The sequence below is a fragment of the Lacerta agilis genome, chromosome 2, assembly GCF_009819535.1.
Source record: "Lacerta agilis isolate rLacAgi1 chromosome 2, rLacAgi1.pri, whole genome shotgun sequence".
In the NCBI taxonomy this organism is placed as follows: Eukaryota; Metazoa; Chordata; class Lepidosauria; order Squamata; family Lacertidae; genus Lacerta; species Lacerta agilis.
The window spans coordinates 98346022-98364852 of NC_046313.1; the positions used below are offsets into that span (position 1 = coordinate 98346022).

General features: G+C 41.9%; 1 protein-coding gene across 4 annotated transcripts in view; it reads right to left on the bottom strand.

The window, feature by feature from the left end:
* The window catches only part of PTPRG (protein tyrosine phosphatase receptor type G), a 565261-nt gene that overhangs the window by 270241 nt on the left and 276189 nt on the right, over positions 1–18831 (bottom strand). For all 4 annotated transcript variants that reach the window (XM_033141322.1, XM_033141320.1, XM_033141319.1 and 1 more), the window contains one exon: positions 9506–9685. In XM_033141322.1, coding sequence (XP_032997213.1) covers positions 9506–9685 — 180 coding nt within the window. The remainder of the gene's footprint in view (positions 1–9505; positions 9686–18831) is intronic.

Below are 18831 nucleotides of genomic sequence, written 5' to 3' on the forward strand. Positions count from 1 at the left end.
CATTTATAGAATAAGCTTCCCACTCCCCCTTGTTCCTGGTGTGGACTTTTACTTCCCACTTCTTCCCTGGTGGGTAGGAGGATGCCATTTTGTGGTTTGCCTCAGGTGCCAAAATGTCTTGCGCCAGCCCTGGTTATCCCTCAACTTGGCAGGTTGGGAGGGAGCTGCATAAATATGGGAGTGGTGCTAAATTCCTGCAACCAAAAATAAATGATTTCTGTGCCTGTATTTTCTAGACTACATGGTCACTAGTACTGTACCAAGTGGCACAGTAATGAAATCCAAATGGTCTGGAAAGAATATCTGGTTATCTGGCTACAGGTAGGTAGCCGTGTTGGTCTGCCATAGTCAAAACAAAATATAAAATCAAAAAATCCTTCCAGTAGCACCTTAGAGACCAACTAAGTTTGTTCTTGGGATGAGCTTTCGTGTGCATGCACACTTCTTCAGATACTATACTGAAGAATATCTGGCATTACCTTATTTGATGAAGCTGATGTTAAAAAGCCCTACTAGGTCAGGGCTGTTGTGTCTACTATCCTGCTCTCACACTGGCTAACCAGAAGCCCATGGGAAGCCTGTAAGCAGGACATAAGCACAACAGCACTCTCTCCCACTTGTATTACCCAGCACCTGATACTCAGAGGTATACCTCCCTCCAACACTGGAAGTAACATACAGCCGTCATGACTAGTAGCCAGTCTATGCTGCGTTAAAATTTGACTGTATATTACATTGTTATTTATTAAAATTATTTTGACTGTACAGTGGTACCTCGGGTTAAGAACAGTTTCAGGTTAAGAACGGACCTCCAGAACAAATTAAGTTCTTAACCCGAGGTACCACCAGTATATTACATTATTATCATTTTAAAAGTACCTAACATCACTAGAAACATTTCAGTATTAGAAATCCTCAAGCTTAAATACTCTTGGTTCCGGTGAACCAGAAAACATTAAAGAGGGAAGCATCAAACAAAGCAAAACAGTCCAATGAGGACTAGGCATGCTCAGTGAGCACAAAATGCTTACTGACTGCTAGAAGGGGATGGAATGGATTGTCCTGGAAGATGGCATGGGTGACTGACTGGAAACCCAAACAGGAAGCAATCCACACTGCAATGTTTTGTTGCAGGACCCAGGTGCTATTTCTGAACACACACCCATAGGAGCCAGCTGTCGCTGAAGATCCTTATCTTAAGAGTTGTGTCGCAGAATCCTATGCATATTTCCTCAGAAGTCCCACAGTGCTTAGCCAGACCTTCTCCTTGGGATTTCAGCAGTGCTATTTTTCTAGAAAAAGAGGTGCCGGAACTCAGCATGAACGCCTCCCTTGTTCTCTTGTAATAGCAATAGCACCCACCTGAGAGGTACCAGAACTGAGTTCCAGCTGAAAAGAAGCCTTGGGTTTCAGACTCAATATCTGTGTTTGCTTCAATACCTGTTTTCCAGAGGGTAGAATATATAGAATCTATACTAGCAATTAGGGAAGCGGGTGGCGCTGTGGTCTAAACCACTGAGCCTAGGGCTTTCTGATCGGAAGGTCGGCAGTTCGAGTCCCCGCGACGGGGTGAACTCCCATTGCTCAGTCCCAGCTCCTGCCCACCTAGCAGTTTGAAAGCACGTCAAAGTACAAGTAGATAAATAGGTACCGCTCCGGCGGGAAGGTAAACGACGTTTACGTGCGCTGCTCTGGTTCGCCAGAAGCGGCTTAGTCATGCTGGCCACATGACCCGGAAGCTGTCTGTGGACAAACGCCGGCTCCCTCGGCCTATAGAGCAAGATGAGCGCGCAACCCGAGTTGTCCGCGACTGGACCTAACGGTCAGGGGTACATTTACCTTTTTATACTAGCAATTAATTAATCAAGATGTCTTTTTCACCCTGCTATTCAGCCAGAAAAGGATCCAAGAGTGTCTTACAGGTCAGTAAAAACAAGACATAAATTGTCAGATACTTAGGTAACTCTTTACAAGGGCTGTGAGCAGAGGCAGATTAGAAATTACAGTTGCAAGCAGATGCATAGATTCACGGAACACAGAAATCCCAGGTCAATCATTTGTTGTTATGACTCCTATGCTTGGTCCCGCCAGTGTTGCAAAAAGTAGAACTAAGCAAGCAGGTATGTTGGCTAAGAGCAGGACTACTAAGGAGCTCAAACTGCATTCCTGCATCGGGGCTACAGTGCAAAATGTGTCTATTTCATCCATTTGCAGACATGATTTTCACATGGTTTTATCTCTCCAGTGAACGAGTCAATTTTCATTAATAGCAGCTAGCTGCATTAACAAGCAGAGATAAAAAGCTGGAGCCTGCTTGGCTATATCAAAGGGCACTTTGCATGAAACTCCACCACTCTTAATTCAAAGGGATCTTTTCCTATATTTGAGCTTTCCAGCTGCATAATCAACAAACATACGTGCCAGAGAGTATGCATTGGCCAAGGGCTTTAGGAATAAAATGATTGCACAAAACCACACAAACACACACATTTTCTCTCTCTCTCACCCACACATACACGGTTTAATCCACAAGAAGTCCATTTGCAAGCTGCAGTGGCAATGTGCCGAAAGGACGCAGCCCAGCACTTAGAAAGCCACGCGTCAGCCCCAATGAAATGAATGCAGCCATACCAAGTTTTGGGACTGTGTTTAGTTTACTATCCTAACTGGTGGGTTCATTAGACACGAACAAATCTGAGTAAAGGTGAGTGAGGAGAGAGAGAGACACAGGAAGGTTTACTTATGTAGAACTTTCTCAGATGTAAGAACCTCCAGTGACAAACAATGTCCAGAAAGGCTTTTTGGCTCCCAGGGATATGGAACTTCCAATGCTTGGCAGCAGCAGGAAGACCATGGGCTGTTCATTTGCAGTGGTTATATATATATATCTCAGGCTAGTGCTGACATTTTATTTGGGTACCTGCATTCCCTTTGATGAACTAACAAATTATTATTACTATTAGTAACCAGTAAAGCTTGCAGCTTTTACCACCCCATTCTGCCTTAACAGCCATGGGTTTTTTAATTAGCAACGTGTAAACAATTCTCCTCAATGTCACTTTCAGGGACGTTTCTATGTGTAACAACCAAAAGATATCTCTTTTGTATAGCAATGGAATTGTAAGGACGTTCAGTGGTTGCTCATGAGAAAGCAGTCGAAAGCAGCACTTCTAAAAACTAAGTTCTTTATTGTGCAGATATTTACAGTGGACAAAAGTTCAAACATCCATCTCATCCCTCTGCAGAGTCCGGGAATGAACCCTTCCGGTTCTTTGTCCAGCAAAAGAGGCCTCCCCCTTCCACGTCTTTCCTGTCTGCAAACTCGGGGCGCGGGAAACTGTCCATGTTCCCCGCTTCCCCCTTGGTGCTCAGGCTCTGCAATCCCTTCAGAGCCCCTGCGCCGACTTCCTGCCTCCAACTCCTCCTCCCCACTGGAGGAATGGTCGCTTCCTCCTGAGGAGGGGGATGACGAGCTGGTAAACAACGGGGGGAGGTTCCCTGTACTGCAAACGTTCCTGGGATGTTACCTGCCGTGGGGAGGGGGGTTTCCTGACAGGAATGAAATGTATTTTTTTAAAAAAAATTATTGGTGGTGCCACGTGGCAGGCATATAACTATGAGCAAAACTGATTTCATTGAGCTTGCAGTGGCGCCTTCAACTGTATGTTCTGTCTCAGAGACTGCCTAATACCTCTCTATTCAACAAGGCTTTTGCTGCATGCTGTTCAACACTGTCTTTTTCATGATGGTCTTCGCATTTCTTGTTCTCCGCTTAAACTTTTTTTTAAAAATGAAAATGCAATGTATAAATTTTCATATTTAAATAAATAACAACAATAAATAACAGAACGATCCGCCAAATGGATTATGCAACTGAACCAATTTCCAAGAGCCTTCCTGTTCTGGAGATCTTCATGCCTAGAGAGGCTACCTGTTGGGGATGCTCAAGGTCTGGATTTTCTGCACGGAGCAGGGGGTTGAACTAGATCAGGTGTGGAGAACCAGTCGCCAAACTACAAACTCCCACCATTACTGGTCATTGGCCATGCTTGCTGGGCCTGATGAGAGCTGTAGATCAGCATCAGGGCCAAAGGTTCATCTGCCCTGGATGAGATGATCTACAGGGCCCACTCCAATGCCATGGTTCTATGAAATACATTCATCTGGGAATGGGTCAGGATTGATGTGACATACTTTTTTTAAAAAAAAGAAATGTGTGGTACCATTATTAGGTGAAAAATCAGGAGGGGGAATTTGTAGAAGCACGATGGTCTGTGCAACGGGGAAGGCAGCTAAAGAGTTTTTTTAAAAAAAGGTGACATGTTTTATGGGCTGTCCCACAAGAAAGCAGGCTCCCGTGAATCTGTTACAATGCACGGCGGGATTCAGCTGCATTGTATAAATATTTGATGGTATCTAAATCATTTATGGCTCTGTCAGGGGTCATTTTACTTGCTTTGGATTAATAATTAAAAGGATAATTAGGAGGATGTACAATCTGAAATGTTCATCTAATTGTTCATTTTACAGTGTCTCTTACTAGGCTGTGCAAGATCTCAAAAACACACAGGCAGGCACACACAAACCTACCTCTCCCTTTTCCAGTAACTCTATCCCAACAGTTTTAAGGTCATGAAACTCTTCTGGAGCAGCCATGGCTACGATCTAATGCAGAATATCCACACACTATGTATCGTTTTGATGTGTGTGAGCGCCAGGTCTTACCTGGGCTCGTTTGCATCACACTAAACTATGGTTTGGTGTGATGTCCAAAGGCAACTACTACCCTGGTACTGTTCTTACATAAGCTGCAATGTGAGTTTCCTTTAGCTGAAGAATGTGGGATATATGTTTTACAATAATTAGTAAAATAAAATGGACATAAGAAAATCTGTAAAATTTACACTCTCTCTATTTAACAAAACATTGAATATAAAAAACTGACTTGATAGTTAATATCTAAAATTTAAACTGCAAATTTGCACATCCATAATTCAATTGTAATGTCACCCCCAGCAAGAAAGGCTTGAATTCTGATTAGTAAAAACTGAATGCTAGTTAATTTTGTCAAGATTTCACCACTAGTATCTTTTTAAAATTACCTCAAAACTTTAAAAATGTTAAATGTTAAAAATGATGACCTATAAAACATGCTGGCTGTTGCAAACACGGCAAAGGCCGTAGGTATTTCCTAATGAAAAGGAAAAATCAAAGTATTTAAACATTGTTTCCGCTTAGCTGTAAAGCGAGTGGATCCTTGCCAAAGCTGTAAGCTTCCATGCCTGTGATATGTAGAGTGAGTCTAGAACCAGCCCAAGGAAGCATTTTATATCCTCACATTTCGTTCTTTAGTTAGTGAAGAAAAACACAAAGCTTTGTAAGTATATAATCAAGAAATGTTTCTGATATCAACGCTAGAAAGATAGCTTTAATTATTACTATTAAACCTTATTTGTACTATGGTCATTTAAACCAGGGGTCCCCAAACTAAGGCCCGGGGGCCGGATGCGGCCCAATCGCCTTCTCAATCCGGCCCACGGACGGTCTGGGAATCAGCGTGTTTTTACATGAGTAGAATGTGTCTATTTATTTAAAATGCATCTCTGGGTTATTTGTGGGGCCTGCCTGGTGTTTTTACATGAGTAGAATGTGTGCTTTTATTTAAAATGCACCTCTGGGCTATTTGTGGGGCATAGGAATTTGTTCATATTTTCTTTCCAAAACATGGTCCGGCCCTCCACAAGGTCTGAGGGACAGTGGACCGGCCCCCTCCTGAAAAAGTTTGCTGGCCCCTGATTTAAACAGTGGCAAATGATGTTGCCGCTCATCTGACTGCTTATCAGTTGCATTGCTGGTACTTATCAGGAGCAGTGCCGGATTTACATATAAGCTAAACAAGCTTTAGCTTAGGGCCCAACTCTCTTGGGGGCCACCAAAAAAAATTAAAGGGGAAAAAACTGGATGTACATTTCCAAAATATAAGATAAAAAAACAAATAAAATAAAACCTACATACAGCAACAGTGGCAAATGGCTTTAGATACCTATTAGGTCTATAAATTACCATATACAGTGGTACCTCTAGTTATGAACTATTTGTTCCAGAGGTCCGTTCTTAGCCTGAAACTGTTCTTAACTGGAGGCGTGCTTTTGCTAATAGGGCCTCTTGCTGCCGTTGCGCCGCCAGCACACGATTTCCGTTCTCATCCTGGGGCAAAGTTCTCAACTTGAGGTAATTCTTCCAAGTTGGCAGAGTTTGTAACCTGAAGAGTTTGTAACCTGAGGCGTTGTAACTGGAGGTACCACTGTAGCATATATTCAACACAGAAAACAGCGACAATTTGTTGTTGACAAAGGACAGCTGGACATATAAAGGGCCCCATTACCTTCAGTAGCTTAGGGCCTCATCAAACCTAAATCCAGCCCTGATCAGGAGATGAGGTTGGTACAGTGTTAATGCTCCAGCAGGAGCACCAGATTGGCTCCACTGGTGCGTTTGCACCTCACCAGCCTAACTTCTCCCGGCAATTGACAGAAACATTACCACAGGTCCAGTGAGCTGTAGCACAGCAAAATGCCATTTGCTGCTGTATTTCAACAATGTAGTTATGCGCTTCTCCTTGACAGAGGATACGGGCTTGGTACTGCTGCAGTGAAATCACTGAACCACCACATCAATGTGAGGAGGGGGGGCGCGGAATAAGTAAAACATGCCAGTTATGTCCAAGCTAGTATTGCTCAATGCACATAGCAGGGACATGGACTTCATTTCACATTGCTTAGGGGCAAAGAAAAACCTTCTGCATCTTTCCATTGACCACAGTCCCGCACTGCCTGAAACACTCGATAAGGGTAAGCACCTTCCTTAGCTCAGTTCTCACACTTCTTGATGCCTTGGGATTCCAGAATGCCCCATGCGGCTTCACTAAATATTCTCTTTGCCCTCTGACCCTTGTATAAATGGATGTTGGACTGCCTATTAAAATTCCACTGCAGAAAATTTTGCTGCAAAAAAGGACTCTAGCCAATACAGATGCAAACTCTTCTGGCACGTAGCAGTAAACTATTTAGTTGGATTTTTATTAATGCGGAAGTTTCTATAAATATTTAGAAGCACACACTACATCCAAATAGCAGTTTTTGTAATTACAAAAGCAGAGGTGGGGGAGCATGCAAACATTTTTGAGCAGACAAGCTCTGTATGGAAAGGAAGTTCGGGGCTTTGCCTGGAGGGCGGAAGTGCGAGCAAAAAGATCTAAAGCATTACAGACCTTAGGAGTGGAAATCTACAGCTGTAATCTTATGCACAAATACATAGGAGGAAGTCTCACTGAACTCAGCACAACTTGCTTATGAACAGACCTAAAGAGAATTGTTCCAAATAGCTGTATTCACACAACATTGTTATGAGGAATGAAAGTGGGGGTGGCGGGACGACGCCGATGACACATGCATATCCTATATTCTAATACAGAACTAATGCACACGCATTAGTACTAGGAAGCTTGTTTTTTTTGGGGGGGGGGGGCTAAGACTTCAAAAACTGCCCAGTGAGAACCGAGCATATCAGTGGCCACAGAATGCTGTATGTTTTGGGACTGGAGAAAAAGCTTCCATTGATAAGGAGTCCATACTGTTTTCCAGTTATTTATTTCCGTATCAGCCACACCCTTATATCCACAACTTTTTTCCTATACATAATTCTTCTCTCATGAAACTTACTCTGTTGGTCTTCTGTTAAATAGGTAGAACAATAAGTGACCTTGAATTTTATCATGAAAAAATGATATATTTATTTCACCAACTATTGTCCTTAAAGCTTTTCTCTTTTTACAAGTATATTTTAGCAGTAATCAATAAAGTAGAACGAATATTTTTTTATAAAAAAAAATTGATTTAATGGCCCACATTGCATAGTTTTGTCCCTTTCACTGCAATTCAGTGTATACAATTCCTACAAAGTATATTTTGGTTCCGTGTGCTTAATGGTGCAATTCTACTGAGCGAGTTCAATGGGGTATATTATCCAGCATCTACCCAACCGGGAGTAAACCTCATTTATCTCAATGGGACTTATTTCTGCAGAGACAGGTATGGGATTTTACTGCAGTTAACAACTAAGCAGCTGTTGCATCTCAGGTGAAAAATCTTCTTTTTTCAGATTTAGCAGTTTAAGAGTAGCTTTAATAATAAATAAACATAAAACCTCTGTTTAAAAAAAATACTAACTCAAGATGGTGGGTTTTTTTTTTATTGTTTGACCAACCAATCTCTGTATGTGTCAGGGAACTGTCCCTGGCGCAGCGCAAGGTGGTGGAAGGGCTCTAGGGATGTTACAGAGAGCCCCGCCCCCACCTGACCAGCAGCACCTCCTCTAGCAGCTGAGGGAGCAGCGAGGCTTTGAGTGGGGAGGGGCATGGGACTCAGGGGATGGAGGGCCGAGGCTCTGAGGATGCAGGAGAGACCCTGCACTCCCCTAGCCCAAGGGGCGAGGAAGGAGGCACGCAATTTCCGTCACCCGAAAGGCGTCGAGGGGTGAAACAAAAGGATGGAAGGTGGGGTTTTCATATACCGAAACTCTTTTGTTGGGGTCAGAACCGGAAGGGGCCACTCCCGGATTCTGCCGACGTTTGATACAGACATGAACTTATTAGCTCTGCACTGTACATAGTATGCACAATAAAACTACTAAAGGAAAAGTCAGAGTTTTGCCTGGTTACTCATGAGCAACTAACCGAGGACCTTACAGTATGGCAACACAAGAGTATTTTGCCACGTGGCTTAAGCCCCTTGTGGGTCACCAACAAGGCCAGAAACATCTTGTATTAAAGGTTTTACACCTGACAGCACAGGAAACTGAGTGCGACTGAAGCATTATGAATAAAACCTATGAATATACAGTGGTACCTCGGGTTACGTTACCTTTGGGTTGCAAACGTGGCTTTGCCGCGTGTGCATGTGCAGAAGCGCTCTATCGCGCCGCGCTCATGCGCAGAAACGGCACCTCTGGATACGGACTTTTTGGGGTAAGTACGGACCTTACAGGCATCAACTTGAGAAAAACAATGAAAGGAGATCTTCATAAATCCTATTCTGATATTCACTCCTGCAATTAAGAACTGCATGGAGCAAGACAGTAGTACCACACTTGCTGACCCCATCCCTTTGTTGGAGGGGAACATCTGTGAAAGGAGAGCCTACATGCTCCCACAGGGTTCCACATAATGGGCAACACACACACACACACACACACACACACACACACACACACAGCACAGGTTTCCCCCAGTACATGTCCTTTTCGCAACGTGTGAGTGGTGAAGGGGGTCAAGCTCAGTAGGCAAAGCTGATGGAGTGGGGCCTGGAGGCACACGTTCCCTGTCCATGCAATTCTTAGCCATGTGAATGAATGACCGGCCATATAATTATGGCCTTATATGGCAATAATTAACCATGAATGAGAATGCAAATAATTGACCGTAAAAAAGTAATCATGCAGTCCTCACCAGTTTTCCCGGTATTTTTCATCCATGTCTTGTTAGAGGATTCATTATCAAAACCAACCAGGTGTATTTCTTGATATTCTTCTCCAACATGCGCCTGATAATCTACGATATCTATGGGGGACTGCTGAGTTCTTCCGCAATCCACGTTTGAAGTGACCCAGTGCTCAGGACCATATGCACCTGTTTCAAAAGAGGAAGAACACTTTGTAGTGACGGCTCAGCCAAGATGACAAAGTTGAGTTATGAAATGAACACTTCCATTATCACCGTATTTACAAAGGTATACTCCAGCTGTTAATATACTTTGTATCATTATTGAAATTTCACTTCTAAGAACATTCCACCACCACTTCTTAGTTTAAAACTTTTATCCCACCCTTCTTCCAGAGACCCCAGTGGAGGGTTTACAGCATATGACCTGCATATGCGCAATATGATTACAGACAGAAAGCCAAAAATATGCCTACTTATGAAGATCAGAACCAAAAACCATTTACAAATCCAACTGATGAGCCGGTCATTTTGTTACAGCTAACAAATATTAAGGGGCGGAATCAACTAACCAGTCCCACAAGCAGAAGACCACATAGGGATATTTGGTGGTGCAATGGGGCTTTCCCTCTCTGCTCCCTCTGCATGCCCCCTCAACTGACTTGGGTGTTTGTCCGGAGAACCCCAAGAACAACACAGGGGAGAGGGGAAACCCTTCAATCATAAATGCATAAATGTTTGCACTGATATTTTATTAAATTTGTAATCAAGACATTTGGTTGCAATGGAATCCATTTATTCACTGCTAAGTGCTAGAAGGTTTAGAGCTAACGGCGTGCTTTTCTGTCCATGAACACTCAAGTGCAGTTTTAATTGAAACTGATCTTCTACTAGAGATTCTACTAGAGATTTCAAATTAATTCTTTTTTTTTAAGTGTCTCATGCTCCAAACACCACTGTCTTGCCAAACAACAACAACAGCCCTGTATCATTTGGGGAGGAAATAGAATGCTTTTTCTAGCTTGCAGGTATTGATTGCCTATTCTCTACATCAAAGTACAATTGCCATTCTATACTATCTATCTATCTTTTTAAAATAAGAATTTATTGGATTTTCAAAATCAAAATAAACAAAATACAAATACACACATTACACAAACTACACAAAAACACACCAACAAAACAACACAATTAATTAATAATCCTTCTCTTCTTTAAAATCCTAAGCTTGGGACTTCCTCACGTTCTCTCTTATGCGTTCATTTCTAAACATCTTTAGTAAATTTGTAACATTGTAAAATCTAGTTTCTTACACCTAATCTTAATCTTACAATTGTAATCAACATATCTTAACTCATACAACTTATTCTTATCAAATAAAACATCAAGTTCCAAATCTTAACTTCTTATATCCTTTCTTCACTTAACTTAGTAAAGCTGTTGCCATTGTTCCTTCTGATTCCAACTTCAAAAATATAAAAACCAACACATTTTAACAAAAACCTAGGTATTTCTTCCATTCTCATAATCCATTTTCCCCTCTGATGTCGGAGTACCGTGGTCAGCATTTGTAATATTCCTCTTAATTCCTATTACCCCACCCCCCTCCTTGCCATACTCCCCCTTCCCTCTCCCATCTCCCTCCTGACTCCCCCCCCCCAACATTGTCCCAGTCCAGGTTCTTCTTCTTCCTCCAGAATGTTGCATTTTCCTTCTTCTTTGAGAATGTTACATTTCCCTTGGTACATAATTGCAATAGCGTTGTCACAAAGTATCTTTTCCCCACTCTCCACTTCATGTTGCATTTTCCAGAATTGTTGTTCTAAAGCCTCTGTGCTGCCACCCCAGAAGCTCACTATACTGTCCCTATTACCAACTCCCGACCTCTCACGTCTTGGGAGCCTCTCTTGTTTTTGTACTTGTGCCTCTTCTTCATCAGATGAAATCTCCGGATTTGCATTCTCCATCTTTTCCTTTGAGTGGACAAGTCATACAGTTCTTCCAAGTAACTCGAATCTGAGTAAACTTGTCAATAACATTCTGTTGCAAAAGTTGTAATTCAAACAGTATTCTTTCCTGGCTTGGGGTCATTGTTGAGTCTAACCAGGGAGACCGTGGGAACTGAGCAGGCAGGAGCAGGCAGGAAGTGATAAAGTTTCAGTACTTTTCCATCTTCGCAAACCAGACCATGGCCGCCATTTCCCCCTTAGTCAGAGGGAGAACTATCTGTCTCTTTACTTTACAGTGCATAAGAAGAAATAAATCAAGTTCTTAATCTTACCCCCAAACAGGGTTTTCTTAAGTATAGAAAATCAGCGTTAAACTTTCAAGCAAGTCTTAAGTGGCTGCAGCTGCATTGACGTTACTTTGATCTTGCTGCTGTCAGAGAGAGACGGACTTCCTCATTTTAAATCTCTCTCCGTAAGCCAAATTTCAATCTTTAGATCCAAATTAAGCTCCGTACTTACAGAGTCCTTCTTTTAGGTCCAAATTGAGGAAAAGCGGAGCGCTCAAAAGCCAGCAGTTGCCGCCGCTTCGTTGCTTCGGTTGGAGATGGTTTCTTCAGCCCCGTGCCGGAGCCCGCTCACTCAAGCCTCCCTTGTACAAGGGAAGCCTGAGAATAGGTCGGCACCCTGGAGCCCGCTAGAAACCGTGGACCACGGGACGCTCTTCCCATGGTTTAACGGAGCCTGCAGCGCGGTTGCGGATGCTCCTACCCCCGAAGAAACCGGAGCTGTCTCGGAGCCGAGACAGTTCCCAACTGCTCAGAATGGCGCTCACACCGGAAGTCTACACTATCTATCTATCTATCTATCTATCTATCTATATTTCTTCAGCATTAGACATTGGAGAAAGTACACAGGATGACACTGCCAATCATTTGCATTTCGTCTTGTCTTGGGATGTTTGTTTGTTTTTTAATGGTGGGTATTCAAAATGTTAAAAACAGCTCATACACACACCACTTTTAATTGTTCTCTGAGACATGGGAGGGAAGGAAAAGGGAAACCATGACATTCCGGGATCAAATCAGAAACTAGGATGGCTTCTGTAATTCCAGGACTGTCCCTGGAAAATCGGGACATTTGGTAGGTATGTAAATATCACTCCGGTAAAAAAAAATAAAAAAATAAAAATTAAAGAAAAGCATTAAAACTCGCCCAGGAAACCTGTGTGTTTCCATCTTTGTCAAAGTCATGAGAAATCTTTTAAAGATTTTTATTTCAACCCACCTTTATTCATTTAATGAATGGTCATAAATTAACTGCTATTGTTCAATGTTAAGGGCATGTGTAAAGTGCCCTTTAATCTGAAGGTTCTGTATATTATTATGTGTTTATGGAATTTTGCACACTGCCTTAGGTGGGCAGTTGCGCTCTTAAAGGCAGTTTATAAGGTAAGTAATAGATAAAATAACAAAACCTTAATAAATAAAACCTTAGTAATAAATCAGTTCTGCTCCTGGCTTAGATCAAGGGGTGGAGCCATCAACTCATTCTGCTGACATGGAGCTGGGAATGGGAAAATAATAAAGCACTTAAAAAGCAGCAGGAGAAATGAATTTCAAACATCCCACTGCTCACATTGTCAGCTCACATTACTAATACTATAAGCATCAATACACCCACCTTAATTTACACATACAGATTGATGTAGTCCAGATAGGTATCCAAACGAAGTTGGTGTTTATAGAGAATATGTTAAAATATAGAATGGGCACTAAGGTCTTCAGAACATTGAGTAATAGTTTGTGAGTATTTATCCTTCCAGGCCCGAAGCATTAAGTCTCTTAGCGACTGTAACGGCTAGTTAAATCCATTTTCTGTTAGTCCCCATGCTATGCTTCAAAAAATGTGTTTCCAGACCACATCCTCAATATAGGCTGGTCTAGCAACAGCCAGAGGCTGGAGGCAGTGGGCTCACTCAATGAACCATTGGCCTAATATACCAAGACTGTAAAAAAGCAATGACAAACCTAGATAGCATCTTAAAAAGCGAAGACATCACCTTGCCGACAAAGGTCCGTATAGTTAAAGCTATGGTTTTCCCAGTAGTAATGTACGGAAGTGAGAGCTGGACCATCAAGAAGGCTGATCGCCGAAGAATTGATGCTTTTGAATTATGGTGCTGGAGGAGACTCTTGAGAGTCCCATGGACTGCAAGAAGATCAAACCTATCCATTCTTAAAGAAATCAGCCCTGAGTGCTCACTAGAAGGACAGATCCTGAAGCTGAGGCTCCAGTACTTTGGCCACCTCATGAGAAGAGAAGACTCCCTAGAAAAGACCCTGATGTTGGGAAAGATGGAGGGCACAAGGAGAAGGGGACGACAGAGGATGAGATGGTTGGACAGTGTTCTCGAAGCGACTAGCATGAGTTTGGCCAAACTGCGAGAGGCAGTGAAGGATAGGCGTGCCTGGCGTGCTCTGGTCCATGGGGTCACGAAGAGTCAGACACGACTGAACAACAACAACAACCAAGACTGTTCCTCTTTTCCAAGTCCTCTGTAAACTAAATCTTTTCAAACTTTTGTTTTTCTGTTTCTCTTTTCTTTTTTAAAAACAAATACTGGTTCCCCCCATGTGGAGGAGAGGGAAAAATCCTTGCTTAGACCTTCAACTCCAGTGTTAATAGTTCAAGTAAAATCATCTTTCTAACTGTAGTTTTAATAGTAGCTTCTTGAATACATAGGCTGTCTTTAAATAGAAGCCCCCCCCCCAAAAAATTAGCTTGTTTTGCTACTTGCTACTGTACATTTCAAATAATGACTTCAGCTCACTGATGAAAAGCCATTAAAAATAATGAATTCTGTCTAGATCTAATTAAAGCTAATATAAACCTTTGAGGAGCTTTTTTAAGACATCCTAGTGAAATATTTTCCCCAAAAACCTGTAGATTAAATATATAAATTTTAAAAGTAGCATTACCACCCAGACACTTGAATTTTCTTCATTTCCATTATCTTTCTAATTATCTGTTTGTATTTATATAAAATGGTTCTTCTCTTGAACATTTCTTTACACAATAGCAGCTCTTCATTTCCCAAGTGACTGGGTATCTTTTTACTTCTCACGAGCTTACTAATGTGGATCGAAGATTTGCCAATGGAAGCAGTCCCAGAAACTGCATTTCTTTCCCATTTAGCTTGCACAAACAACGTCGCTCTAAATACCATGGTGTTCTGATGACCACTCTCTCTCCTCCTTTTATAAATCTGATATCAGGAACCACAAGACAGAGAAACCAGTAGGAGAACACTTCAATCTCCCAGGACATTCTATAAAAGATCTCAAAGTAGCTGTCTTAATACAAAGAAATTTCAGAAATAGACTGGAAAGAGAAGTGGCTGAATTGCAACTAATCACCAAACTTAGAACCATGGAGAAACCTGGTCTGAACAAAGACATTGGATTCTTATCTCGTTACACTTAACAAAGCTATCTTTAGCCATCTCACCGCTTGCCTTTCCCTGCAAGACTAATTGCAGCCGTTAAGAGTCGTCAACAGGTTTTCCACACCTATCAGCTGATCACCCATTCCCACCACCCTCTGAGTAATACCCCTCCTCACTCCCTCACTATATTTAAGGATCTGGTGACTTCTGTTTCAGTGTATCTGAAGAAGTGTGCATGCACACGAAAGCTCATACCAAGAACAAACTCAGTTGGTCTCTAAGGTGCTACTGGAAAGAATTTTCTATTTTGTTTCGACTATGGCAGACCAGCACGGCTACCCACCTGTAACTCCTCCTTTTATGCTGATCTCAGTAGAAGCGGGATAACTCAATCTCTTGTACACTGAACAAGAGCTTACAACGGTAGCATTGGCAAAATGGTCCCATCGTTTTATGCCAACCACTACAGTTAAAGAACAATTATTACATTAGGGGAAGCCAAACCAGAGGTAGTGGGAGTGGGAGCCTGTCCTTAGGGCAAGCAGTACACATCAGGGTAATATAAATCAGGATCACAGAATTGGACTAAAACGGCAACATATTTCATACTCACTAAGCCAGTGTTTTTCAACCTTTTTTGGGCAAAGGCACACTTGTTTCATGAAAAAAATCACGAGGCACACCACCATTAGAAAATGTTAAAAAAATTAACTCTGTGCCTATATTGACTATATATAAAGTAATTCTCTTGAATTTTTCAATTTTTCCCACGGCACACCAGGCAACATCTCGCGGCACACTAGTGTGCCGCGGAACAGTGGTTGAAAAACACTGCACTAAGCCTCCTGAACATCCCTACAGAAGAACTGCAAGTTATTTCTCCTTTGGTTCTCTCTGTGTGTCATTTGGAGGTGGGTTTGTTGTGCTGCTGCTTAGAACCCAGATGGCAATACCAGCAAGGACAACTCTATCAATACTAGCTGGAGGCTGTCAGGAGGTGGCTTGGTTGCAGCTGTAGGGTCATGCCTAATTCCACATCACCCTGCAGGCTCAGCAATAGAGGACACCACAGTCCGGTAATTCCTCTCATTTTTGAAGTTTCGATTTGGCAGCGCCGCAGCACGAATGTGCATCCACAGACAACCAGGCCTTAAGGCTCTCTCTAGAGGAAGCCAAGAGCTGGGGACGTACAGTTGCTAGTTTGGCAGAATAGGATGGTAAAATGGCAGCCTTCTTTCACATAACTTTGCAACTGTCCAACCATTTTGCTTGATAAAGCGGCAGACGCTCCATCTGGGCGGCTGAGATAATCTACCATGTATCTGCCAGATCTGTCACACCATAAAGATACTCAGTACCATTTACCGGGGGGTGGGGGTGGGTAGAGAACCCCCACTGAAACAACAATGTCATAATTTTTTTGTCTGTTTAAAAATTCAGATGTTCATATCCTTTACAAAAAATTATGACTGACAGTGACTCTGGCAATATATCCATGAACATGCGGTTTCAAATAGTATGAGAGAATCAAATGTCTTCACTTTTGATACCAACATTTTGCATTTTGGGAAGTTCTATGGAGTGGCATCAATACAGCAACAGCAGCAGCAGCATTAAAGTGCCACCAAGGAAGTACAACTTAAGACTGCTGTTAAAGTGAACACTTGCAAATTTTTATTTAAAAAAAAAATCATTAGAATTTATCAAATTTACAAAACTCTTGTTTCTAGGCCTCAAAATGTGGCAGCCTTTTCATCATTAAGTGGCAGCAGCATCCAAACAGACCACTGTCCAGAGCCAATTGCCACTGCATTTCAAAACCTGTTTTGTTTTACCATATGTAAACTATTCTGGTGATGAAAGGTTTTATGTAAATTTCACACACTCACATACACACACGGCGCCAGCCAAAAACTTTCTTCCATAGCCAGGCCTTTGACCTTTAACTATCCGAGGCCTTTTAGAAGTGGGTGGGATGTTTTGTATTTATTTCTCTTTCCTCTTGGTTTTAATGTATGGATGTGGGGTTTGCTGTCTATTTGTTTGATTGTAAGCCACTGTGGGTTGCCCTGGGCTGACAAATTTAATAAAGAAATCACACACACACACAAAACCATTGTTATCTACTTACTACTACATTCAGAGTATCTTAACAGAGATGACTGTGCTATATTGCTCACCATGCTTGAAATCTGAACTTTATTTCGATACATCAATACCTTGCTCTAGGCCAAGTAATGCTATACTAGTTAAATCTAGGGGTAAAAATTCCTAACATGCATTTAAAGTTCTTTTAGACTTTAAATATTATCAAAGAGACTACCCTTTTGGGAAAGAGGGGGATCTTACTGAAAAGACAATTTATCAGGATTTGAATACAGTGGTACCTCGGGTTACAAACACCTTGGGTTACAAACACTTTGGGTTACAGACTCTGCTAACCCAAAAGTAGTACCTCGGGTTAAGAACTTTGCTTCAGGATGAGAACAGAAATCACGCGGCGGCAGCCAGAGGCCCCATTAGTTAAAGTGGTACCTCAGGTTAAGAACGGTTTCAGGTTAAGAACAGAACCTCCGGAACGAATTAAGTTCTTATCTTCATCCATCCAAATCATCTGATTATACTGACAACCAGAAGTTCAGAAAAGCAGGAGTGATCTTTGCACAAGGAACCTAGTGTCTAGGAGACAAAATGTGTGGCTGTAGTGCTTTTATATAGCTAGACTGCACTGGACTTGGTTAAACTATGGTGGAACCAGGACTTTCCTGCTATCATATGGCTCTTTTTGAGAGCCTAGCCTCCTAATGAGTGTGTCCCCAAAGATTTGATAAACAGAAGCCACTGATGCTATTCGAGAAGCCTACTTTCCAGGCAGCCAGCTCTGCATATATGGCTCTCCTGATAAAATATTTTAAAAACAAAAACAAATGCCATTGTGGGTTTTACTGTATCATAATTACTTTCCACTTTTATTATGCTTGCATACTTCTCCAACTGAATTAAAATTAAAAGGTCATGTGAGTTCCATAAGCCAATAGCACCTTTGTATCATACATTTCCCAAGACAGTGAGATGTGCTGTCCTCTTTTTACTACTGTATAGCTTTCCAAAGCTGCCTAAATGTGTTGGCTCCAAGAGAGGGAGTTGCTTTCCTTCTCCCAGTTTGTTTTCATTTTTTTATTTTTATCCCACTGCAGCAAGGTTCTTGGCAGAGTTTATACTTGGTCACAGCTCATGGTTAGCGGGGAGAAAGCTTAACCATGAGCTCAGGTTGGCTTGGTTTGGTTTGGTTTGGTTTAGGTCAGTGTAGTGTCACATTTTTAATAACAAAAAGACTAGGGAGAAGCAAAGCAGCTGTGAGTTCCTCTCTGAGAGCCCAGACATTGAAATGGTACAGTACTTTTAAACCATAGCTGGGCTTACCCTCTCACGCAAAGCAGCTGACTGTGTGCTTAAGTCTTGGAAACACCATGAAACTTCTCTGGTGCTTACATCAGCCAGCCATGGAGACAACCAAAGGAAGATGGAAAGTTATGAGGAGCGTAAATATAAGTGGAGTAAAAATGTACTGGTTCTGTTCCTGCCTCAGTGTAAAACCCTCCAGCACTGGTCACTGGTAAGATGTATAATTATCAGTTGAGTGAAATGTGGTGGATTTGGGTTTAACACAGAGGGTATCACAGAGGGTTAAACAACGAAAAAGATGGGAGCTGGTGTCTGTGCTTCACAAAGCTCTGTGCACATATTTGAACAACGCTTGCGTAGCAGTAGCAATAAAATTAATAAGCAGAACTTTCCGAATAGAAGAATAAGTTATTGCATCAAATAGGAACATCAGTAGCAACTTACTGTGACTAAAGCAATTTACGGCATCTATTTTTCATAATTTGCTGCATTTTTGAAAAAACATACAAACCCGGTATTTCACAAAAGTTATTTCC